Source organism: Oncorhynchus gorbuscha, unplaced genomic scaffold, assembly GCF_021184085.1.
Source record: "Oncorhynchus gorbuscha isolate QuinsamMale2020 ecotype Even-year unplaced genomic scaffold, OgorEven_v1.0 Un_scaffold_1731, whole genome shotgun sequence".
Classification (NCBI taxonomy): domain Eukaryota; kingdom Metazoa; phylum Chordata; class Actinopteri; order Salmoniformes; family Salmonidae; genus Oncorhynchus; species Oncorhynchus gorbuscha.
This window is the reverse complement of record NW_025746425.1, coordinates 1-25,470: the sequence shown is the minus strand read 5'-3', so window position 1 is coordinate 25,470 and position 25,470 is coordinate 1. Positions and strand designations below refer to the sequence as shown.

At 45.9% G+C, this 25,470-nt stretch overlaps 1 protein-coding gene and 1 pseudogene across 1 annotated transcript; one reads left to right on the top strand and one right to left on the bottom strand.

Annotated features, from left to right (window-relative positions):
• Positions 1 to 1,643: 1,643 nt before the first annotated feature.
• On the top strand, positions 1,644 to 8,276 carry LOC124023943 (cholecystokinin-like). The gene is made up of 5 exons (XM_046338106.1): positions 1,644 to 1,742; positions 3,072 to 3,332; positions 4,786 to 4,930; positions 8,018 to 8,074; positions 8,216 to 8,276. The coding sequence occupies exons 2-5, from the start codon at positions 3,074 to 3,076 to the stop codon at positions 8,274 to 8,276; spliced, it is 522 nt and encodes a 173-aa protein (XP_046194062.1). The 5' UTR covers positions 1,644 to 1,742; positions 3,072 to 3,073.
• Positions 8,277 to 10,360: 2,084 nt separating this feature from the next.
• Positions 10,361 to 24,905, bottom strand: LOC124023945 (annotated as a pseudogene).
• Between the last annotated feature and the right edge of the window lie 565 nt (positions 24,906 to 25,470).

Sequence of the window (25,470 nt, the reverse complement as noted above, 5' to 3'; positions counted from 1 at the left end):
TACAGTGTATGAATCACAGGAGGCCGATGAGGGGAGGACTGTTTAATTCTCTACCGATACAGTGTATGAATCACAGGAGGCTGATGAGGGGAGGACTGTTTAATTCTCTAACGATACAGTGTATGAATCACAGGAGGCTGATGAGGGGAGGACTGTTTAATTCTCGAACGATACAGTGTATGAATCACAGGAGGCCGATGAGGGGAGGACTGTTTAATTCTCTAACGATACAGTGTATGAATCACAGGAGGCTGATGAGGGGAGGACTGTTTAATTCTCTAACGATACAGTGTATGAATCACAGGAGGCTGATGAGGGAGGACTGTTTAATTCTCTAACGATACAGTGTATGAATCACAGGAGGCTGATGAGGGGAGGACTGTTTAATTCTCTAACGATACAGTGTATGAATCACAGGAGGCTGATGAGGGGAGGACTGTTTAATTCTCTAACGATACAGTGTATGAATCACAGGAGGCCGATGAGGGGAGGACTGTTTAATTCTCTAGCGATACAGTGTATGAATCACAGGAGGCCGATGAGGGAGGACTGTTTAATTCTCTACCGATACAGTGTATGAATCACAGGAGGCCGATGAGGGAGGACTTTTAATTCTCTAACGATACAGTGTATGAATCACAGGAGGCTGATGAGGGGAGGACTGTTTAATTCTCTAACGATACAGTGTATGAATCACAGGAGGCTGATGAGGGGAGGACTGTTTAATTCTCTAACGATACAGTGTATGAATCACAGGAGGCTGATGAGGGGATGACGGTTTAATTCTCTAACGATACAGTGTATGAATCACAGGAGGCTGATGAGGGGAGGACTGTTTAATTCTCTAACGATACAGTGTATGAATCACAGGAGGCTGATGAGGGGAGGATGGCTCATAATAATGTCCAAAACATGGAGATCATGTGTCTGATGTATTTGAAAACATTCCACTTATTCCACTCCAACCATTACCACTTCCTCCCCAATTAAGGTGCTACCAACCTCCTGTGGTATGAACGTAATCCTGAAGAAACATAATCTCCATGTCCTTCAGTTAGACAACTTTAAAAGACCTTTAAGAGATCGTGCCTTGTGTTTCATTCCCAGGCACACAGCCAGATGTGCATCCCCATATTAATCAGGCAGCAGTCTCTCTAATGAGGGAGAAGGATTAGCCTATCACTGTCTGGAGACGGAGGCTGATGGGGTGGGGGTGGTGAGGCTGCTGACTGGGGTCTAGGAGAGGGGCTTACTTCTGGGTCATATTCATTAGGAACCAAACGGAAGAAAATGGACTGAAACTATGAGTGATTATACCTGAACACACCCAATATAAAAAAGTGTCCTAATGAATACGACCTTGTTTTTGGGGGAGGGGGGTGTGGGGAGTGGTTGTTATGATCTTTGACCCTCTCCCCTCTTGTTCCCTAGTGTGTCAGCATCAGAGGAGAGGAGAGAGGAGCGTGGGGAGTGTAGTGGGTCCAGGGTGGTGCCCTGTCCCTCTCTGAAGGAGGCGGAGAGTGCGTCTATCCCGTTACTGCGTCAGCGATGAGCAAATACACGACACGATGCAAACGCTCCGCTCCAGGGACCGGCCCTCCCACTCCGGGTATATAAGGGTCAGTCCTGCACCTTCAGGAGAAGTGTCCCGCTGTCTGTTCCAGCTGTACTCCCTCTACTGTACACTCCTCTCCTCTACTGTTATCAGACTGTTGAGCCCAGCCTGTGTGGACTGACTGAAGGTAATTGAACTTTGTGTGGCTATTTATTTTTCTAATTTTTCTGCTGTGAGGTCGCTGTGGTTATCAGTAAAGAAGCTGAACACTTGAAGCATGGGACTGATTCCTTGCACAATGGGTTCTCTACAATTGAAGTACAGGGTTTAAGTTCAGGTCAATAATCCAACTGGGTTCCAGTCAACTATGTGAGGACGTAATTGTGTTTTTCATATGAAATCTGTCTTGAATTCATGTAGACATTCATTCACTGTAGCTAGTTTGAGAAATGATGGTGTGTCCTGACTCCTGTTTAACATCTGATTTATTATTTCTGCCTGAATAAACCTTCCTTTGGAATGCTGTCCTATATTTGTTTTCATTCTATACAACCCAGACAGTTCTTGTTTGTTGAATCTACATGAAATATTCACTAGTCCATTGGTGGAATGAAGACATCTTCACCCGGGAGAGAACTTTTCAATGGCTCTTTAAACAGAGAAGAGTCTGTTTTTTCTGCCTCTGAGGCGTCTTATGGTAGAAAAGTTAATTCTCCTGACTGGAAGCTGAAGAAGCCGATAACATGGATCGCTGCCTAATTGTGTTGGTTCTTTCCTCCAGGATTATATTTCAACAGGAAAGACTCATCCATCAGTATTACTTTCCTACAACTTATATGACTGGTCAATTCATATTGGGTGGGAAAGGGCACATTCATTTTGTTTTAACAAAATGTATTGTTTTGGCTAATTGCCTTCTACCCCTGTGCTGCATAATGCAACAAAAAAGTTTCAGCTGTGTCACGAGGAAAAATATCATGGTATTCCTTGTAAAACATACATTTTTTAAATAGACTCAAATGTAATACAGATCTATGCAGAGATGTTAATTCATGTTCTCTTTTGATGCTAATCTTTTCTGATGTTCTGTCCATCTCTCTCTCTCTCTCTGTGCCCCCTCCCTCTCTCTGTGCCCCCTCCCTCTCTCTGTGCCCCCTCCCTCTCTCTGTGCCCCCTCCCTCTCTCTGTGCCCCCTCCCTCTCTCTGTGCCCCCTCCCTCTCTCTGTGCCCCCTCCCTCTCTCTGTGCCCCCTCCCTCTCTCTGTGCCCCCTCCCTCTCTCTGTGCCCCCTCCCTCTCTCTGTGCCCCCTCCCTCTCTCTGTGCCCCCTCCCTCTCTCTGTGCCCCCTCCCTCTCTCTGTGCCCCCTCCCTCTCTCTGTGCCCCCTCCCTCTCTCTGTGTCCCCTCCCTCTCTCTGTGTCCCCTCCCAATCTCTGTGTCCCCTCCCTCTCTCTGTGCTGTGTCCCCTCCCTCTCTCTGTGCTGTGTCCCCTCCCTCTCTCTGTGTCCCCTCCCTCAGCAATGAATGCAGGCATCTGTGTATGTGTACTGCTGGCTGCGTTCTCTGGCAGCAGTTTGGGGCGCCCATCGCACTCGCAGGATGAGGACAAGCCTGAGCCCCCCCAGCTCGACAGCGTTATGTCTCCCCAACACACACGCCACACCCGTTCAGCACCCTCCAGTGGCCAGCTCATCCCCTTCTCCAAACCGGCAGAGGACGAGGCAGAGGACCCCCGCACCAGCCTGCGTGAACTACTGGGAAGATTGATATCCAGGAAAGGTAAGCCATGGCATCTGTTACATGTTTGTTCAAATAAAATAGACCAATGTTAAAGGTTTGTTCCTAAATATCATATTCTAGGGTTGTATGTTATCACAATCCTGGTATCCCTCACTCATGAACTAAGTCACCAATTATATTAAGTCATGTATTAAGTCACCGTATTATCTATGTAGTGCACTACTTTGAACAGGGCACATAGCACTCTGATCAAAAGTAATGCACTATTTAGGGAATAGGGTACCATTTGGGACTCAGGACAGTAACCTTGTATGAGTTTTGGATTGGCATCATCTCCACTCTGATAGCTTTCCCATCTCTATAGTTAAAGCACTTTTCCTCTGAGAAGGAAGAGAAGTCCCACAGTACGAGAGACAGCCATGGAGGAGAAAGTTGATAGTGGGAATTATCCAGACTGAGAGGAGGCCTTCCCTCCAGTGGTTTTCATCACGTAACAGAGAGATGAAGAAATATAAGATTGTTAGAGAAAGAAAGCCTCCCTCCATCCTTCCTCTCTCTCCTCTGTCATCATTCATCTCTCTGGGTGTTGTCACAATCCAGTCATGGCTGTGTCATGCTGCTGTTGTCTGGCCCTGCTCAAACTGGACTTTTAGACTTTTAGAAACAATCAAATAAATGGCTATATTTTGCCATTTTAAAAGGACCTCTACAAACGTTGTGTAGGTTAGTGCGGTTTGTAGATATCCTTAACTCCTCTGAAGAGGGCCAGAACATCTGTACACATAATAATGAACATTTACACACAGAAGTACATGCCAAAGAATGAAACGGTCAGTGTCTCCAGTGGATTCATAATGACGGCCGGCACCAGTCCCTGGGATGATGCTGAGCGGATGTTGCTGAGCGGATGTTGCTGAGCGGATGTTGCTGAGCGGATGATGCTGAGCGGATGATGCTGAGCGGATGATGCTGAGCGGATGATGCTGAGCGGATGATGCTGAGCGGATGATGCTGAGCGGATGTTGCTGAGCAGATGTTGCTGAATGGTCCCATCAGATAGCTAGCCAACACTGATTTAGTCAATTAACAAGTGCTCATTTGTTTTAATCCAATAGTTCTTCCTGATCCCTGGAACATAAAATGTTTAAGAAACATGTTCTGATCCAACATACCAAGGCGTTGTGTTATCCTGATCCCAAACAGTCATAAGGATGGGATGCTTTCTAGGAATAATTATATTATGTTCTTTCATCTAATGATACAATCAAATGAATAAGGTTATACCCACAGGAGACTCCAGTGCCTGTTACAGTAGAGATGCTGTGACATCAGTCTCTGTGCCAGACAGAAATATATATTATATCCATGAGAATATAATGTAGTATTTAAAAGGGCAATCTAGGATTCAAACAATGCACAAGCACCATTTCTTTGGTAAAAAGCTGAAGGATTGTGCTGGAGAAAAGTAACCCCTCAAATTCCCTGCTTTCAGGATCAGTGCAGAGGAGCTCGTCTCTGAGCAGCAGAGCCAGTGGTCCGGGTCCCAGCCACAAGATAAAGGACAGAGACTACCTGGGCTGGATGGACTTCGGACGCCGCAGTGCAGAGGAGCTCGTCTCTGAGCAGCAGAGCCAGTGGTCCGGGTCCCAGCCACAAGATAAAGGACAGAGACTACCTGGGCTGGATGGACTTCGGACGCCGCAGTGCAGAGGAGTACGAGGAGTACTCCTCATAGAAACAGACACCACTAAATCCATCTCAATTATCAGAAAACTAAAAAAATCATTGTCCCCAACAGCTAGATTTATTATGATGTATTTGATGTAAATGTGTTTGTAAAACTGATATGAAGCAATATATATATACAGTACGTAAACAGATTTTTGAAGAAAACAAAAAGGTTTGATGCTTTTCTTACATGTACCCTATACACAGTCCCATGTCCTTAAAACACACAGACACCTAATCAGACAGATTTTGTAGTAGAAACAACCAAGTCTGCATTATATATAACATCCTTCTCCATAGTGTTTCCAAACACTAAGGCCTTGGGTTCATTGTATTCCTAAGTGCCATGCAGTCTAGTGCGTTTAGTGGGCTCATGACTTGCTCTATTTGTCATTTACAAATAATGTTACACAACGGCTCATCTGACTCATATTTGCTCCCCCATTATGCTGGACCACAGTTGCCACACATTGTTCACAGCTCTAGTCATCACTGAGCCACAGGGATGCAGCAACATACAGCAAGATCCTCCTCTTAATGCAGAAGGTACAGGGAGGTTAGACCGTGAGAGACGACAGTGGGTGTATTAGCAGCACACACCATTTAGGTCTGAAAGTGATACCTCCCTGAGCAACTTGTCTTCTTATGGACCCACTGTACCTACAGCAGCCCAGCACATCACTCGGACTGAATTAAAGAGCAAGAGCATTTTTGTTCCTGAGCCGTCCTCCAAATCTACTTTTTCAGACACACGGCCCTAGAGTGTGATTTTAGCGGCAATAACAGAGGCAATATCACATCTCAGTCACTAAATAGATCAACCGGAACACACAGGAGACAAATAGAGCCTGGGTTTTTACATTAGACAAAGCACGCAGCTTAACAAATATTGGATGGAGTACCACTTGGGTGCATTGGAGACAATGGCTTGGCTTGGATTGCACTGTTGTGAGCATAAAGCTTGGCTAGCGCTGCACTAATGCTAGCGCAGGTGTCCCTCAATGAGCTGATTTAATTATTTGCGACAGGTTTTCGTTGTGGGATGGGAGGCAGGAGGCAGAGGGAAGGTGGAGGAGGGGAAGCAGAGGGGAGAAGGGGAGGGTGAGGAGGGGAAATGGGAGGGTGAGGAGGAGCGGATGTGGAGAGGAAAATGGGAGGGAGAATCAGGAGAGGTGAAGGAGGGGAGAATGGGGGCAGAGAGCAGGCAGAGGGGAGGATGAGGGGAGAAAGAGGATGAGGGGAAGTGGAAGAGAAGAAGAGGATGAGGAGGAGGATGAGGGGAGGTGGAGGAGAAGAGGAGGATGAGGGGAAGTGGAGAAGAAGAGGATGAGGAGAAGGGGAGGATGAGGAGGGAGTAGGGAGGGATCTGTTGCATAATAAAGCATGGCAATAAAATACAGAAAAACATGAAACATCTGCTGCTGCTGCTGCTGGGCAATTACATGTATTGGTGCCCATTTACAACAGACAGTGGCTAACTGCTGGGTCCACATTAGGCTCAATGAGATGCTAGAAGGTTGGGACTGGGGATGGTGAGACCCCACAGGGAGACAGTGATTTGACAGACCTAGAGAGAGATGGCAGGTAGGGGGGATTATGTAGGACCACTAAACATTTCAGAATACTTGTGCAGATCCCAAAAAGGATGAATCATTTCAGTTCCTTTAATATATTTTTCTGAGCATTAACAATCTTCTTTGAAGTCCATGATAATGCAAGTCAAACGTCAATTTGATCATCAATTTGTTTGTAAGACACCAAAAATATCACTAAGAAAATGTGAATATGTTGAATAGAACAAGAGCTCCAGCATATTTCATTGAACGACCTTATAATAATGCATATAATACATCAACATAAATAAATAATTCCCCCTAAGACCTCTAAGGGAGTGGAATCATGGCCATTGTCACCATTGTACAGCACCCCTGTAGCAATTAGGGTTAAGTGCCTTGCTCAAGGGCACAGTGACAGATGATTTATTTCACCTTGTCGGCTCCGGTATTCGAACCAGCAATCTTTCAGTTACTGACCCAATGCCTTAACCATGAGGCTACCTGCTACGCTGGATCCATCTGTGAATATCAAGTGGCTTGTTGTTCAAGTGGATGTGTGATCATACCAGATGTTCCCACTAATTACAAACAAAAGAGGACTTCCTTGAACATGGAGAAAGGGGCACTGAAAGAGCACTTAGGGGAACAGCTGAATGGGGGTTTATTTCTGCTGCTGTCTGTAGTAATGGACCCTCAACACAATGCACTTGGTTCCAACAACACTGAAATTCTCAAATAGTCATCTAATTGCATGAAACTGAGGCCAAGATCTTTCCCATGTGAACACGTGTTGTAGCTCGGTCCATATTGTCCTCATAAAGCTGTGTGGGCACCAGTATGGTGAAACACCATGAAACTGAGGCCAAGATCTTTCCCATGTGAACACGTGTTGTAGCTCGGTCCATATTGTCCTCATAAAGCTGTGTGGGCACCAGTATGGAGAAACACCATGAAACTGAGGACAAGATCTTTCCCATGTGAACACGTGTTGTAGCTCGGTCCATATTGTCCTCATAAAGCTGTGTGGGCACCAGAAACACCATGAAATGGTGAAACACTGTGTGGGCATGAAACTGAAACTGAGGACAAGATCTTTCCCACAAGATCTTTGGAGAAACACCATGAAACTGAGGACAAGATCTTTCCCATGTGAACACGTGTTGTAGCTCGGTCCATATTGTCCTCATAAAGCTGTGTGGGCACCAGTATGGTGAAACACCATGAAACTGAGGACAAGATCTTTCCCATGTGAACACGTGTTGTAGCTCGGTCCATATTGTCCTCATAAAGCTGTGTGGGCACCTGGTGAAACACCATGAAACTGAGGACAAGATCTTTCCCATGTGAACCAGTATGGTGAAACACCATGAAACTGAAACTGAGGACAAGATCTTTCCCATGTGAACACGTGTTGTAGCTGTCCATATTGTCCTCATAAAGCTGTGTGGGCACCAGTATGGAGAAACACCATGAAACTGAGGACAAGATCTTTCCCATGTGAACACGTGTTGTAGCTCGGTCCATATTGTCCTCATAAAGCTGTGTGGGCACCAGTATGGAGAAACACCATGAAACTAAGGACAAGATCTTTCCCATGTGAACACGTGTTGTAGCTCGGTCCATATTGTCCTCATAAAGCTGTGTGGGCACCAGTATGGAGAAACACCATGAAACTGAGGACAAGATCTTTCCCATGTGAACACGTGTTGTAGCTCGGTCCATATTGTCCTCATAAAGCTGTGTGGGCACCAGTATGGAGAAACACCATGAAACTGAGGACAAGATCTTTCCCATGTGAACACGTGTTGTAGCTCGGTCCATATTGTCCTCATAAAGCTGTGTGGGCACCAGTATGGAGAAACACCATGAAACTGAGGACAAGATCTTTCCCATGTGAACACGTGTTGTAGCTCGGTCCATATTGTCCTCATAAAGCTGTGTGGGCACCAGTATGGTGAAACACCATGAAACAACAGTTGTCAAGTACATGTCTTCAAACACGGTTCATTATCATGAGGATTTCTGGTGATTTGTGCTCCAAACATGATGTTATTATTTTGTCTGTAGTGAACTCCAACCAACACTACATAGACAGATAAATAAAAGACATGAAAGCAAGCAGGTCATATCAATTGTTTTATTGATAAAAGCCTTTTTTGCAAATTGGTGCTCTTGAAATTCTGGAACACAAAACCCTTGTTTTTAAACCAGTGTTCTGACCACTTCATGGCCTGAACAACATTTTTGTCCCTTATATATATATATATATTCTAGTTTATTAAAAAAGAGTTAACATGGCTAAATGCATTGCATACATACCATTTACAATGTACAAGTAGTATAATAATAATTCCCTTTGTGGTTGAAATGCAGTAAAAGCATCATTTAAATCAACAGACACACATGGACTTCATATTTTCTGCTGTTAATCAATACATTCAAAGGCTTTTCAAGTTACACACAATGTCAGCAAGGACCAATCTCTACTTTTGTCAGAAGTTAATGATAAATACTAGGCGTTTCTTCTTTATTTCAACACATATACTGCATCTATCCAAGATGTAATGAGAGCTCATCTTCTCTGCAGTTCAAGTTAAAACTCGAGGAGGAGGATAACCTCAGAACACAAAGCAGTTGTCTGCTCATACCAGGGAGGAACCAGACAGATCAGTCAGTCCAACAACAATGGAACTATGTAAAGTATGAGGCACTAGGACGTATTCCCTCCAGCTCTCCATTCCACAACTTCATTTACAGTACAGAGGCTTTAGTTTAAAGCTAACAGTTCAGTCACCAAAGCTTGTTACCAGAAAGATGAAAGTCAGAAGAAAAATCTAACTTGTATAATGTTTCTCTCATAAAAGTCAACCGCGTCCATTCCAGAGAACTCTTCTACACACCTTTTGTAATGGGAGACAGCAGTTAGTGGGCCCTGGTTGAAATGTCCTGTATATCTGATTATCACCTTAACCAAATGACTCAAGCCTTTCTTAGACTATATAGGCCTATAGGTAAATCTTTCAACAACTTTATACACACACACATGCTCACATACTCGCACTGCACACAAATGTCTATAAATCATGTTGGTCTGTTACAATGTATCCAAGTTCAAACCACAGCCTATTCATTCACGGCAAACATCCATGCATCCCTCTTGGCTTCAAGTGTGGCTCCTTCCCACTCTTTATTTGGATCAACTTTGAGGTGAATAACATGTGTTGTTGCCCAGTATTGTGCTAGCTAGTAGTATGAATACTGTACCTCCAACATTTCGTTTCCTCAATAAAGGTCTTCGTTATGTGCATATTGTCATGATGTCACTGAACACCCTTAAATACCAGTTAAGGTGTGATCGTTGGTACTGCTTGCCACTCATTAGCTAATTAACAGGAAGAGACAGTGCTTTATCTCTACATGTATACGTTTGGACCTGGGAATAAAATAAATAGATGTTTAATATGAGTTTACCTGGGCTTGGAAGCGCTCCGTTTCCTAAACAGATAACAGGTGCTACAGTACATCTTCAGCCTACCGATCTGCAGGGCCAATCAACAACTAAACAATAACACATCAAGGTACTATTTACTGAGGCTTGTAAGCAGAGAGAAAAGAGGACAGAGGAGAGGAGAGGAAAGGAGATGGAGACAGAATAGAGCGAGAGGACAGAATAGAGAAAGAGGACAGGAGAGGAGAGAGAGACAGAATAGTGAAACAGAATAGAGAAAGAGGACAGGAGAGGAGAGAGAGAATAGAGAAAGAGGACAGGAGAGAGAGAGAGAATAGAGAAAGAGGACAGGAGAGGAGAGAGACAGAATAGAGGAGAGGACAGGAGAGGGAGACAGAATAGAGAAAGGGGACAGGAGAGGAGAGAGAGACAGAATAGAGAAAGAAAGACAAAATAATTAGCATTGATACAAAATGCACTGTAAAAAGAAAGGGCATCTCTTTCAGGCACAGAGTTGATTTGTCACAGACCGGGGACTCATACAGCAGCTATATATACATCCAACTCATCTGACAGGTGACAGACAGAAGAGAAAAGTCAACATTCATTCACCCATCATTGAGACTAGTCTGTCTGGGGAGCTTGGAGGAAGAAGCCAGGAGCATGTCTGTGGGGCTTTGGGGCCCCGGGCCCTTCATAGCCATGCCGGCCCCTACCATGGCCGGGTAGCTGCGGTTACGGCGGATGCCTGCGTTCAGAGCGGGGCCGAGGCCCCCTATGGGACTGGTCACCACAGAAGGGCAGAAGTGGGAAGGGCGGTGGAGGCCGCTGAGGGGCCCCAGCATGGTGGGCCCCGTGGCCCCTGATAAAGAGGGGCTGGCCCCAGCCACGCTGAAGCGCTTCAGCTTGTCCACCAGCTTCAGATTGTGGACGCTGACGTCAGTCTGACACTCGCTGTCTGCTGACTCACTGCTCTGGGCCTCTGCCCTCACCTCCTTCAGGATGGAGCTGGCCGGCTTCGATGCCAGGAAGTTGTCATAGGGCGGGGCGCTGGGACTGAGTTCGAAGGGGCCAACGGGGCTGCTGGGTTTGGCACATAGGGAGCGGTGGGTTGGGGAGTTGGGCGGCGTGGAGGGTAGGGTGTCAGGGGGCCGCGGCGGTAGAAGCGACGGTAGCCCCCCAGTGGGGATGGAGGTGCTACAGTCTGCCCGGTCCCAGCTCTGAGGGTTGTAGACTGCTGCAGAGATGCCTCGCTCCTGGAGGAGCCGCACCAGACCTCCACTAGTGCTCATGGTCTTGGTGGAGTCTCTCAGGTTGGTGAAGGACTCGGCTGCCAGGCTGAGGCGACGCGGGGTGCAAGGAGTTGAGCAGGGTGTAGATCTGACGCTGCTGCTGCTGGTCATGACGCAGGAGGCAGTAGGGCCCGACATAAGGCTGAAAGAGGGAGATGAGAGGGACACACACAGAACGTCACACACCGCTATACAGTCAGAAATACAGTCAGCTATACTGCTATACAGTCAGCCATACAGCCATACTGATATACAGTCAGCCATACAGTTATACAGTCTTCCATACAGTCAGCCATACTGCTATATAGTCAGCAATAGTCAGCTATACAGTCAGCTATACAGTCAGCCATACTGCTATACAGTCAGCCATACTGCTATACAGTCAGCAATAGTCAGCTATACAGTAAGCTATACAGTCAGCTATACTGCTATACAGTCAGCCATACTGCTATACAGTCAGCCATACTGCTATACAGTCAGCCACACCGCTATACAGTCAGCCACACCGCTATACAGTCAGCCACACCGCTATACAGTCAGCCACACCGCTATACAGTCAGCCATACCGCTATACAGTCAGCCATACCGCTATACAGTCAGCCATACAGTCAGCCATACTGCTATACAGTCAGCCATAGTACTATACAGTCAGCCACACAGCTATACAGTCAGCCACACAGCTATACAGTCAGCCACACAGCTATACAGTCAGCCACACAGCTATACAGTCAGCCACACAGCCATACTGATATACAGTCAGCCATACAGTTATACAGTCTTCCATACAGTCAGCCATACTGTTATATAGTCAGCAATAGTCAGCTATACAGTCAGCTATACAGTCAGCCATACTGCTATACAGTCAGCCATACTGCTATACAGTCAGCAATAGTCAGCTATACAGTAAGCTATACAGTCAGCTATACTGCTATACAGTCAGCCATACTGCTATACAGTCAGCAATAGTCAGCTATACAGTAAGCTATACAGTCAGCCATACTGCTATACAGTCAGCCATACTGCTATACAGTCAGCAATAGTCAGCTATACAGTAAGCTATACAGTCAGCCACACCGCTATACAGTCAGCCACACCGCTATACAGTCAGCCACACCGCTATACAGTCAGCCACACCGCTATACAGTCAGCCACACCGCTATACAGTCAGCCATACAGTCAGCCATACTGCTATACAGTCAGCCATAGTACTATACAGTCAGCCACACAGCTATACAGTCAGCCACACAGCTATACAGTCAGCCACACAGCTATACAGTCAGCCACACAGCTATACAGTCAGCCACACTGCTATACAGTCAGCCACACTGCTATACAGTCAGCCACACTGCTATACAGTCAGCCACACTGCTATACAGTCAGCCACACTGCTATACAGTCAGCCACACAGCTATACAGTCAGCCATACTGCTATACAGTCAGCCATACTGCTATACAGTCAGCAATACTGCTATACAGTCAGCAATACTGCTATACAGTCAGCAATACAGTCAGCCACACCGCTATACAGTCAGCCACACCGCTATACAGTCAGCCACACCGCTATATAGTCAGCCATACCGCTATACAGTCAGCCATACCGCTATACAGTCAGCAATACAGTCAGCCACACCGCTATACAGTCAGCCACACCGCTATACAGTCAGCCACACCGCTATACAGTCAGCCACACCGCTATACAGTCAGCCACACCGCTATACAGTCAGCCACACCGCTATACAGTCAGCCACACCGCTATACAGTCAGCCACACCGCTATACAGTCAGCCACACAGTCAGCTATCCTGTTATACAGTCACAAATACAGTCAGCTATACTGCTATACAGTTAGCAATACAGTCAGCTATACTGCCATACCGTTTGCAATACAGTCAGCTATACTGCCATACAGTTTGCAATACAGTCAGCCATACTGCCATACAGTTTGCAATACAGTCAGCCATACTGCTATACAGTCAGCAATACAGTCAGCTATACTGCCATACAGTTAGCAATACAGTCAGCTATACTGCCATACAGTTAGCAATACAGTCAGCCATACTGCCATACAGTCAGCCATACAGTCAGCCACACAGCTATACAGTCAGCCACACAGCTATACAGTCAGCCACACAGCTATACAGTCAGCCACACAGCTATACAGTCAGCCACACAGCTATACAGTCAGCCACACAGTCAGCCACACAGCTATACAGTCAGCCACACAGCTATACAGTCAGCCACACAGCTATACAGTCAGCCACACAGCTATACAGTCAGCCACACAGCTATACAGTCAGCCACAGTCAGCTATCCTGTTATACAGTCAGCAATACAGTCAGCTATACAGTTAGCAATACAGTCAGCTATACTGCCATACAGTCAGCCATACAGTCAGCAATATAGTCAGCTATACTGCTAGCCATTGCGCTATACAGTCAGCCATTGCGCTATACAGTCAGCCATACTGCTATACAGTCAGCCATAGAGCTATACAGTCAGCCATAGAGCTATACAGTCAGCCATAGCGCTATACAGTCAGCCATAGCGCTATACAGTCAGCCATAGCGCTATACAGTCAGCCACAGTCAGCCATACTGCTATACAGTCAGCCACAATCAGCCATAGCGCTATACAGTCAGTCAGACTGCTATACAGTCAGCCATAGCGCTATACAGTCAGCCATAGCGCTATACAGTCAGCCATAGTCAGTCAGCCACAGTCAGCCATACTGCTATAGTCAGCCACAGTCAGACACACTGCTATACAGTCAGCCACACTGCTATACAGTCAGCCACACTGCTATACAGTCAGCCACACTGCTATACAGTCAGCCACACTGCTATACAGTCAGCCACAGTCAGCTATACAGTCAGCCACAGTCAGCTATACTGTGTATACAGTCAGCTATACTGTGTATACAGTCAGCTATACTGTGTATACAGTCAGCTTTACAGTCAGCTATACTGCTATACATTCTGCCACACAGTCAGCTATACAACCAGCTATACAGTCAGCTATGCTGCCATACAGTCAGCCATACAGTCAGCCACACCGCTATACAGTCAGCCACACAGTCAGCTATCCTGTTATACAGTCACAAATACAGTCAGCTATACTGCCATACGGTTAGCAATACAGTCAGCTATACTGCTCTACAGTTAGCAATACAGTCAGCTATACTGCTCTACAGTTAGCAATACAGTCAGCCACACAGCCAGTCAGCTATACTGCTATACAGTTAGCCAGTCAGCTATACTGCCATACAGTTAGCAATACAGTCAGCTATACTGCCATACAGTTAGCAATACAGTCAGCTATACTGCCATACAGTTAGCAATACAGTCAGCTATACTGCCATACAGTTAGCAATACAGTCAGCTATCCTGTTATACAGTCAGCCATACCACTATACAGTCAGCAATACTGCTATACAGTCAGCAATACTGCTATACAGTCAGCAATACAGTCAGCCACACCGCTATACAGTCAGCCACACCGCTATACAGTCAGCCACACCGCTATACAGTCAGCCACACAGTCAGCTATCCTGGTATACAGTCACAAATACAGTCAGCTATACTGCTATACAGTTAGCAATACAGTCAGCTATACTGCCATACAGTTTGCAATACAGTCAGCCATACTGCTATACAGTTAGCAATACAGTCAGCTATACTGCCATACAGTTAGCAATACAGTCAGCTATACTGCCATACAGTTAGCAATACAGTCAGCCATACTGCCATACAGTCAGCCATACAGTCAGCCACACAGCTATACAGTCAGCCACACAGCTATACAGTCAGCCACACAGCTATACAGTCAGCCACACAGCTATACAGTCAGCCACACAGCTATACAGTCAGCCACACAGCTATACAGTCAGCCACACAGCTATACAGTCAGCCACACAGCTATACAGTCAGCCACACAGCTATACAGTCAGCCACAGTCAGCTATCCTGTTATACAGTCAGCAATACAGTTAGCAATACAGTCAGCTATACTGCCATACAGTCAGCCATACTGCCATACAGTCAGCAATATAGTCAGCTATACTGCTAGCCATTGCGCTATACAGTCAGCCATTGCGCTATACAGTCAGCCATACTGCTATACAGTCAGCCATAGAGCTATACAGTCAGCCATAGCGCTATACAGTCAGCCATAGGGCTATACAGTCAGCCATAGCGCTATACAGTCAGCCACAGTCAGCCATACTGCTATACAGTCAGCCACAGTCAGCCATAGCGCTATACAGTCAGTCAGACTGCTATACAGTCAGCCATAGCGCTATACAGTCAGCCACACTGCTATACAGTCAGCCACACTGCTATACAGTCAGCCACACTGCTATACAGTCAGCCATACTGCTATACAGTCAGCCACACTGCTATACAGTCAGCCACACTGCTATACAGTCAGCCATACTGTGTATACAGTCAGCTATACTGTGTATACAGTCAGCTATACTGTGTATACAGTCAGCTATACTGTGTATACAGTCAGCTATACTGTGTATACAGTCAGCTATACTGTGTATACAGTCAGCTATACTGTTATACAGTCAGCTTTACAGTCAGCTATACTGCTATACATTCTGCCACACAGTCAAAAAAAAAAAAAAAAAAAAAATGCCATTTAGCAGACGCTTTTATCCAAAGCGACTTACAGTCATGTGTGCATACATTCTACGTATGGGTGGTCCCGGGGATCGAACCCACTACCCTGGCGTTACAAGCACCATGCTCTACCAACTGAGCTATACAACCAGCTATACAGTCAGCTATGCTGCCATACAGTCAGCCATACCGCTATACAGTCAGCCACACCGCTATACAGTCAGCCACACAGTCAGCTATCCTGTTATACAGTCACAAATACAGCCAGCTATACTGCCATACGGTTAGCAATACAGTCAGCTATACTGCTCTACAGTTAGCAATACAGTCAGCCACACAGCTATAGTCAGCCACACAGCTATACAGTCAGCCAGTCAGCTATCCTGTTATACAGTCAGCTATACTGCTATACAGTTAGCAATACAGTCAGCTATACTGCCATACAGTTAGCAATACAGTCAGCTATACTGCCATACAGTTAGCAATACAGTCAGCTATACTGCCATACAGTTAGCAATACAGCTATACTGCCATACAGTTAGCAATACAGTCAGCTATCCTGTTATACAGTCAGCAATACAGTCAGCTATACTGCCACCACAGTTAGCAATACAGTCAGCTATACCGCCATACAGTCAGCCATACCACTATACAGTCAGCCACACAGCTATACAGTCAGCCACACAGCTATACAGTCAGCCACACAGCTATACAGTCAGCCACACAGCTATACAGTCAGCCACAGTCAGCTATCATGTTATACAGTCAGCAATACAGTCAGCTATACTGTGATACACTCAGCCATACTGCTATACAGTCAGCCACACCGCTATACAGTCAGCCAGTCAGCGTACTGTTATACAGTCAGCTATACTGTTATACAGTCAGCCACACCGCTATACAGTCAGCTGTCCTGTTACAGTCAGCCATACTGCTATACAGTCAGCCACACCGCTATACAGTCAGCTATCCTGTTATACAGTCAGCAATACAGTCAGCTATACAGTCAGCAATACAGTCAGCCATACTGCCATACAGTCAGCAATATAGTCAGCTATACTGCTAGCCATACTGCTATACAGTCAGCCATACTGCTATACAGGCAGCCATACTGCTATACAGTCAGCCATAGCGCTATACAGTCAGCCATACAGCTATACAGTCAGCCACAGTCAGCCATACTGCTATACTGTCAGCCATAGCGTTATACAGTCAGCCACACTGCTATACAGTCAGCCAGTCAGCGTACTGTTACAGTCAGCTATACTGTTATACAGTCAGCTATACTGTTACAGTCAGCTATACTGTTACAGTCAGCTATACTGTTACAGTCAGCTATACTGTTACAGTCAGCTATACTGTTATAGTCAGCTATACAGTCAGCTTTACAGTCAGCTATACATTCTGCCACACAGTCAGCTATACATTCTGCCACACAGTCAGCTATACAGTCAGCTATACAGTCAGCTATACTGTTATACAGTCAGCTATACTGTTATACAGTCAGCTATACTGTTATACAGTCAGCTATACTGTTATACAGTCAGCTATACTGTTATACAGTCAGCTTTACAGTCAGCTATACTGTTATACATTCTGCCACACAGTCAGCTATACAACCAGCTATACAGTCAGCTATACAGTCAGCTATGCTGCCATACAGTCAACCATACAGTCAGCCACACCGCTATACAGTCAGCCACACCGCTATACAGTCAGCCACACCGCTATACAGTCAGCCACACAGTCAGCTATCCTGTTATACAGTCACAAATACAGTCAGCTATACTGCCATACGGTTAGCAATACAGTCTATACTGCTATACAGTTAGCAATACAGTCAGCCACACAGCTATAGTCAGCCACACAGCAATACAGTCAGCCAGTCAGCTATCCTGTTATACAGTCAGCTATACTGCCGTACAGTTAGCAATACAGTCAGCAATACAGTCAGCTATCCTGTTATACAGTCAGCAATACAGTCAGCTATACTGCCATACAGTTAGCAATACAGTCAGCTATACCGCCATACAGTCAGCCACACAGCTATACAGTCAGCCACACAGCTATACAGTCAGCCACACAGCTATACAGTCAGCCACACAGCTATACAGTCAGCCACACAGCTATACAGTCAGCCACACAGCTATACAGTCAGCCACAGTCAGCTATCCTGTTATACAGTCAGCAATACAGTCAGCTATACTGTGATACACTCAGCCATACTGCTATACAGTCAGCCACACCGCTATACAGTCAGCCAGTCAGCGTACTGTTATACAGTCAGCTATACTGTTATACAGTCAGCTATACTGTTATACAGTCAGCTATACTGTTATACAGTCAGCTATACTGTTACAGTCAGCTATACTGTTATACAGTCAGCCACACCGCTATACAGTCAGCTATCCTGTTATACAGTCAGCAATACAGTCAGCTATACAGTCAGCAACACAGTCAGCCATACTGCCATACAGTCAGCAATATAGTCAGCTATACTGCTACTAGCTCTACACAGTCAGCCATACTGCTATACAGTCAGCCATACTGCTATACAGTCAGCCATACAGTCAGCCATACTGCTATACAGTCAGCCAGCGCTATACAGTCAGCCATAGCGCTATACAGTCAGCCATAGCGCTATACAGTCAGCCATAGCGCTATACAGTCAGCCATAGCGCTATACAGTCAGCCATACTGCTATACAGTCAGCCATACAGCTATACAGTCAGCCACAGTCAGCCATACTGCTATACTGTCAGCCATAGCGCTATACAGTCAGCCACACTGTTATACAGTCAGCCAGTCAGCGTACTGTTATACAGTCAGCTATACTGTTATACAGTCAGCTATACTGTTACAGTCAGCTATACTGTTACAGTCAGCTATACTGCTATACATTCTGCCACACAGTCAGCTATACAGTCAGCTATACAGTCAGCTATACTGTTATACAGTCAGCTATACTGTTATACAGTCAGCTATACTGTTATACAGTCAGCTAAACTGTTATACAGTCAGCTATACAGTCAGCTACAGTCAGCTATACTTCTGCCACACAGTCAGCTATACAGCTTACAGTCAGCTATACTGCTATACATTCTGCCACACAGTCAGCTATACAGCCAGCTATACAGCCAGCTATACAGCCAGCTATACAGCCAGCTATACAGTCAGCTATACAGTTATACAGTCAGCTATACTGTTATACAGTCAGCTATACTGTTATACAGTCAGCTATACAGTTATACAGTCAGCTAAACTGTTATACAGTCAGCTAAACTGTTATACAGTCAGCTTTACAGTCAGCTATACTGCTATACATTCTGCCACACAGTCAGCTATACAGCTATACAGTCAGCTGTACAGTCAGCTATACAGTCAGCTGTACAGTCAGCTATACAGTCAGCCATGCTGCCATACGGTCAGCTATGCTCCTCAGCTTTGACAGACACAGCCAGAGCCTAGACCACACAATAGATCCTTCTAGAGCCTAGACCACACAATAGATCCTTCTAGAGCCTAGACCACACAATAGATCCTTCTAGAGCCTAGACCACACAATAGATCCTTCTAGAGCCTAGACCACACAATAGCTATTCAATAGGTTGATTTTAGTCTGACCATCATTGATCATCAATGTTAGTTTCCTTTTTTAGCACACAAACTGATGCAGACTAGTACAATAAAATGGAGCTTCCTGGTACAATGTAAATGAACTAACCAATCACTGCCCATATCAATATCAGATCAAATAGAAAACAATATTAACACCTCACTGACTATTTGATTCAGAAACCAACAGACAAATCAATGGGACACTTTGACAAGGTTATCTGGATGTTACCCCAAACACATGCTATTTCAACCCCAGATAACGTTTCCTGGAAAACCCCCAAAGGAAATCAGAGACACAGTGCTAACACACCGGTAATTATACAAACCAGTGTTATGAACACTGTTCCAAACATAGTTCTGGAAGCAATGAACACCCACAAGCTTTTAGCATCAATCATCAGACCACAATCAAGTTGTATGAATCAAGGCCAGGGCCCAATCATTATATTATGGAAGACATTTTCATCTGATCGTCATTGATTAGAGTCTCAGCCCGTTGGGGCAGAGCTGTTCTAGATTTGTTTGATTGACAGTTGGCAGGAGGGGGTTAGAGGGTTTAGAGACCAAAGGAAGCAGAATAGTTAGAAGGGGACAGCGAGGCAGGCTTTGTTATTCCCGGAACAACCCCAACACTACAGAGTCAGACCCCAAATCCCCTACAATGAGGCCACGCTACTAGTCATGTGACATGCGACAGGTCTCACCCACAGGGCGGGAGGGCGTGGCTCAGTGGGCCTGCTGCTCTAAATCAGCCTTCAGAACAACATGATAGAGAGCGGCTTCCTCTTCCTCATCACATGACCTGGAAGGGATGGGGGCAATTCAATACAATTCAATCATCTTTATTCAGGAGGGGCAATTATAGCTGTCAGACAGTGGGCATGTGTTAAACACACCATGGCTCAGCCAGGGCAAAGGAAAACGTACTTGTGAACGAAATCAAGACTAACTTAGATTAATAATATGAATTACTGTAAAATCTAAGTCACTATTTCCTTCAGCAATATGGGTTTATTATGATCCTCTCTGTATTATCATTCTCAGCCCAATGCTGAAAGCCAAGGAGGTTTCCACTGTCTGCAGTGGTAGCGGTTGACAGACACTGCCACCTAGTGGCTACAGGGGTACACTGCAGTGTCAGCATGCATCTCCAATGGCACTCTTTTCCCTATATGCTGTATAATATAATAATAATATATGCCATTTAGCAGACGCTTTTATCCAAAGCGACTTACAGTCATGTGTGCATACATTCTACGTATGGGTGGTCCCGGGGGATCGAACCCACTACCCTGGCGTTACAAGCGCCATGCTCTACCAACTGAGCTACAGAAGGACCACGTAGTGCACTGCTTTGGTCCAGGTCCCACAGTGGATAGGGAAGCCATTTGGGACTCCACCAGTGTGGGGTAAGAGGGTTGTCTAACCTGGGGGTGACTCTGGTCAGCTCGTCTGAGGGTGCATGATCCGACAGGTGGTGAAGGTATAGGTGGAGCTGGTGTTGGACATGCATTTACCAGGGAAGTGGGCTGTAGACAGGAAGAGAGAGAAGGGAAGAGAGGGAGAGAGAGAGGGGAAGGGTAGAGGGTTAGTATTGGGCAGAGGAACCAATATTCTTTTAAACACAAAACTTAAAATCAGACACTCAAAGACAGAGTGGATGGTTTAAAGCTGCATCAATTGCAAAGATGAAACCGCTGTATTTTTGCCTGAAGAAGCCGTTTTAAACCACTGAAAACAATTAGATCTCAATGATCTCAGCAGATTCCTAATATCCCAGGCATGAATTAGTGTTCCACTCTAACATAGGGATTCTCCATAGGGAACACAATGCAGGTTGAACTAAAAGCACTGGAGAGAAGTGGTGTGTTGACTGTTTGGAGCAGTGTGTGGACTCTGCAGTGTTGACTGTATGGACTCTGCAGTGTTGACTGCTTGGAGCCGTGTGTGGACTCTGCAGTGTTGACTGTTTGGACTCTGCAGTGTTGACTGTTTGGAGCCGTGTGGGGACTCTGCAGTGTTGACTGCTTGGAGCCGTGTGTGGACTCTGCAGTGTTGACTGCTTGGAGCCGTGTGTGGACTCTGCAGTGTTGACTGCTTGGACTCTGCAGTGTTGACTGTTTGGAGCCGTGTGGGGACTCTGCAGTGTTGACTGCTTGGAGCTGTGTGGGGACTCTGCAGTGTTGACTGTTTGGAGCTGTGTGGGGACTCTGCAGTGTTGTGTTTGGAGCTGTTGCAGTGTTGACTGTTTGGAGCTGTGTGGGGACTCTGCAGTGTTGACTGTTTGGAGCTGTGTGGGGACTCTGCAGTGTTGACTGTTTGGAGCTGTGTGGGGACTCTGCAGTGTTGACTGTTTGGAGCTGTGTGGGGACTCTGCAGTGTTGACTGTTTGGAGCTGTGTGGGGACTCTGCAGTGTTGACTGTTTGGAGCTGTGTGGGGACTCTGCAGTGTTGACTGTTTGGAGCTGTGTGGGGACTCTCTGCAGTGTTGACTGTTTGGAGCTGTGTGGGGACTCTGCAGTGTTGACTGTTTGGAGCTGTGTGGGGACTCTGCAGCTTAATGTCAAAGGCAGGAGATGAGGTGAAATTCACACCACTCCATAATCATTCCTAGGAAACAGGGTCATGGACTGAACATGTTTCCCAAATGGTCCCCTACTCACTATATAGTATACTACTTTTAACCAGAGCACTATGGGCCATGGTTGAAATAGGTCATTGTATAGGGAATAGGGGGCCATTTGGGATGACAGTAGTGTCATGTGGACTGGACAGCTGTGAGAGCACGTTGTTAACAGATCACGTCATCTGATATCACGACAACCAAACCACAGAGACCTGGACACTGGCCATAGGTTGTACATATTCCATCTGGAGAGTGTGTGTGTGTGTGTATGTGTAATACGTATATACTACATCACTATGTAGGTTTACACTAACATAGGACATCTCTAATACTTGGCTTTTTGAGTGTTCTTCATGCCTTTGAGATGAAGAATGTTGTGATGGAAGACGAGAACAAAATCACAACAACATGATTTGACACCAGATGGGACACAAATGACTTGAGTGGACGGAAGTGGTGATCAGAACTGGAGAATTCAAATGAATCTGAATTTGGAAGGAAGGATCTTGAGATTTTAGGAACCGTGCAAATATGAGGTGGAGATTAAACACAATACTGAAATAAATTCAACTCAATACACTCAAAAGTAGGTCTGGATGAGGTGGGTGTGTCTGGACTGGATGAGGTAGTCACACGTCTGGATGAGGTGGGTGTGTCTGGACGAGGTGGGTATGTCTGGACACGTCTGGATGAGGTGGGTGTGTCTGGACGAGGTGGGTATGTCTGGACACATCTGGATGAGGTGGGTGTGTCTGGAGATGTGTGCATGAGCGTGGAGGGATCGGGGACCGACGGGCAGGCGAGGAGGGGATGGCTATGGCCAATGAATGCCCCAATATCCTGAGGTAGAAGGGAGGGCTAGGGACGTCCGGTGCCTGTGTGACCCATTTAGCAGGCTCCCTCACCGGGCACCCCGTCAGCGGCTGCAGCCTGATCCTGGTTCTCCTGGTTCTTGCTGTCTGGAGGTGCAGGGGACGACAGTGATGTGCTGCCTGGGCCTGTCTCGCCCTCTTCCCTGGCTTCTCCCTCTGGAAGGTTGTTGTTGATGAATCTGCCACTGCAGGAGGAGGAGCAGGAGGAGGAGCGGGTACGGAGGCCCTGCCGGCTGAGGATGGAGATGCCACTACAGTCGGGGTAGAGCCTGAGACAGACAGGTGGTCAGACTCCTCCACTACCTCAAAGTCCTCCTCCTCAAAGTCAGTGAACAGGTACATGTGCTCCAGGTCTAGTTCCAGAGGACGGAAGCCCTTAGTGACCACACCAGGCCGCGTGTCCAGGATCCCACCCAGGTTGGGCTGGGCCAGCTGCTGCCACTGGTGCAGGGTGGCCGAGCCTGGAAGGGAGAATATCAAACGTTAGACACGCATATATTATTAAAGTGTAATGATAATGTAATAAATATGAGCATATATTATTATAGTGTAACGATAATGTAATAACTATGAGTATATATTATTTATATATTATTATAGTGTAATGGCAATGCAATTAATCTCAGTGTAATGATAATGTAATAAATTATAGTTACAATGATAATGTAATTAATCTGTGTATTATTATAGCGTAATAATGTAATAAATGGTAGTGTAACGATATTGTAATAACAGTGTAATAATGTAATGAACTCACAAGTGTTGATTCATTGTGCATGTTAATAGTGTTGTCACCAGGTGGCACTAGAGACCCAGATTAGATACTCTACTAGATGTTTCCTACTACTGTATAACCTGACAGTGACTACGTCCCAAGAACTTATTTTATTTGGTTAATTGTGTGCTTCATACCTGATGTATAAGTGCATCTATCGAGTCAAACACAGAATCCAACTTGTATTTCAAACAGTTGCATTCAGGTTCTTTCAGGAGATATAACACAAATGTGTAGCAAATCTCTCGACAGCTTTTTGAAGATGCCTGATATGTTTGGAGATGATTTGACATGGACATTAGAGTAACAGGCTGTATGGCTGTTTAATGTAATCTCTCCTTGATAAAACATAGGATGAGAGGCACAGGGCCTCAACGATGCCGTGGAAAAGACCAGCAACAGGTCTGGATTTGCTGTGCATGATGATAACTAAACCAGGTTAAACTAATGTGTTTGGCAGGGCTAGAGGTGGGCCGGTCTAACTAAGTAAAGGCTCAGACACACCAATAACAGTTTCTGGAACTTGGCATATTTATTATGTAGAATCACTTAAAGAGTTTTGGCAGGCAGATGTCGACAGCGGGTGGTCCCTAAAACACAGCGTGCTGAACGATCAGCAGACGCAGACTAGATCCACATTCGGTGTGATGTGTGTGAGCCTCAACTAACTGTGTAGATGTGGAACCAGCAGCGGGGGCTGGGTGAGTCAGAAGTAGAAGGAGTACTGTGTCAACCAGCAGCAGGGTGAAAGGTGGTGGGGAGGAGTCACCTTCCAGTGGCTTGACGATCTGCAGCTTCTCCGGCAGGTAGGAGCGGGAGCTGAAGGAGTACCCAGACCAGATGGAAGAGGGTGGGTTCCTCCCAGGGACATGATGCCTCTGTGGGGGTCATACTGCCGTTGTACACCTCTCCCCCTTTCTCCACCAGCCCCTGGAGCTTCCGATCCCTCTCCTCCTCGAAGAACCGCCGTCGCTCAGGTAGTTGTCCCGCCGCAGGGAGAGACGTCGCAGGGCTGCTTCCAGATCCTGAGAGCCCGGTGTTCCAGGGGTCCCTGGTTTCTTGTTGGAGTCATCCATACTGGGGGGGGGGATAGAGCAGAAGACAACATGAGTCATGGCCATCAACCTGCATTTGCTGAGGACAGGAGAAACTGTGTACATTGTATTTATTTTTATTCAATCTAGTCCTATTCAACTACAAGTCTATCAAGAGGTCCTATAACTGGTTAGCTGTACTCAATGAGACATACATAACAACGTACATAACAACGTGAATCAGCAACAAGACTGGCTGATGACATCAACAAAAAAAGTCAACAGTTATTTGCGGCTGTCAAACTTAATAACAAAAATCACCAATGGTCATTTGACATCAACACAAAACGTTTTGACTTTCCTAGCATTATGTGCAGGGCCCACAACATAATCAGTTGTTACAGGAGAAACTGTTTGGTTGTATTGTACCATGGTTGCTATGGGAACTAGTAAAGACAAACTTCTTCCTTTTCTCTTGGTTTACACAGCAAAGCCATGGATATTGCTGTCAGTGGTGTTGTTGTAGAGTCAGCAAAGTGCTTAGTAACCCTAACCCTGATCTATTCAAATTACAATGATAGCAGATATGCATTCAGGAAACCATGGGA

Coding starts and splice junctions, on each gene's coding strand:
- LOC124023943 (XM_046338106.1), top strand. CDS start 3,074: ATGAATGCAGGCATCTGTGTATGTGTACTGCTGGCTGCGTTCTCTGGC. Junction 4,931..8,017: donor TCTGAGCAGCAGAGCCAGTG/GTCCGGGTCCCA, acceptor GTCCTCATAAAG/CTGTGTGGGCACCAGTATGG. Junction 8,075..8,215: donor GAGGACAAGATCTTTCCCAT/GTGAACACGTGT, acceptor GTCCTCATAAAG/CTGTGTGGGCACCAGTATGG.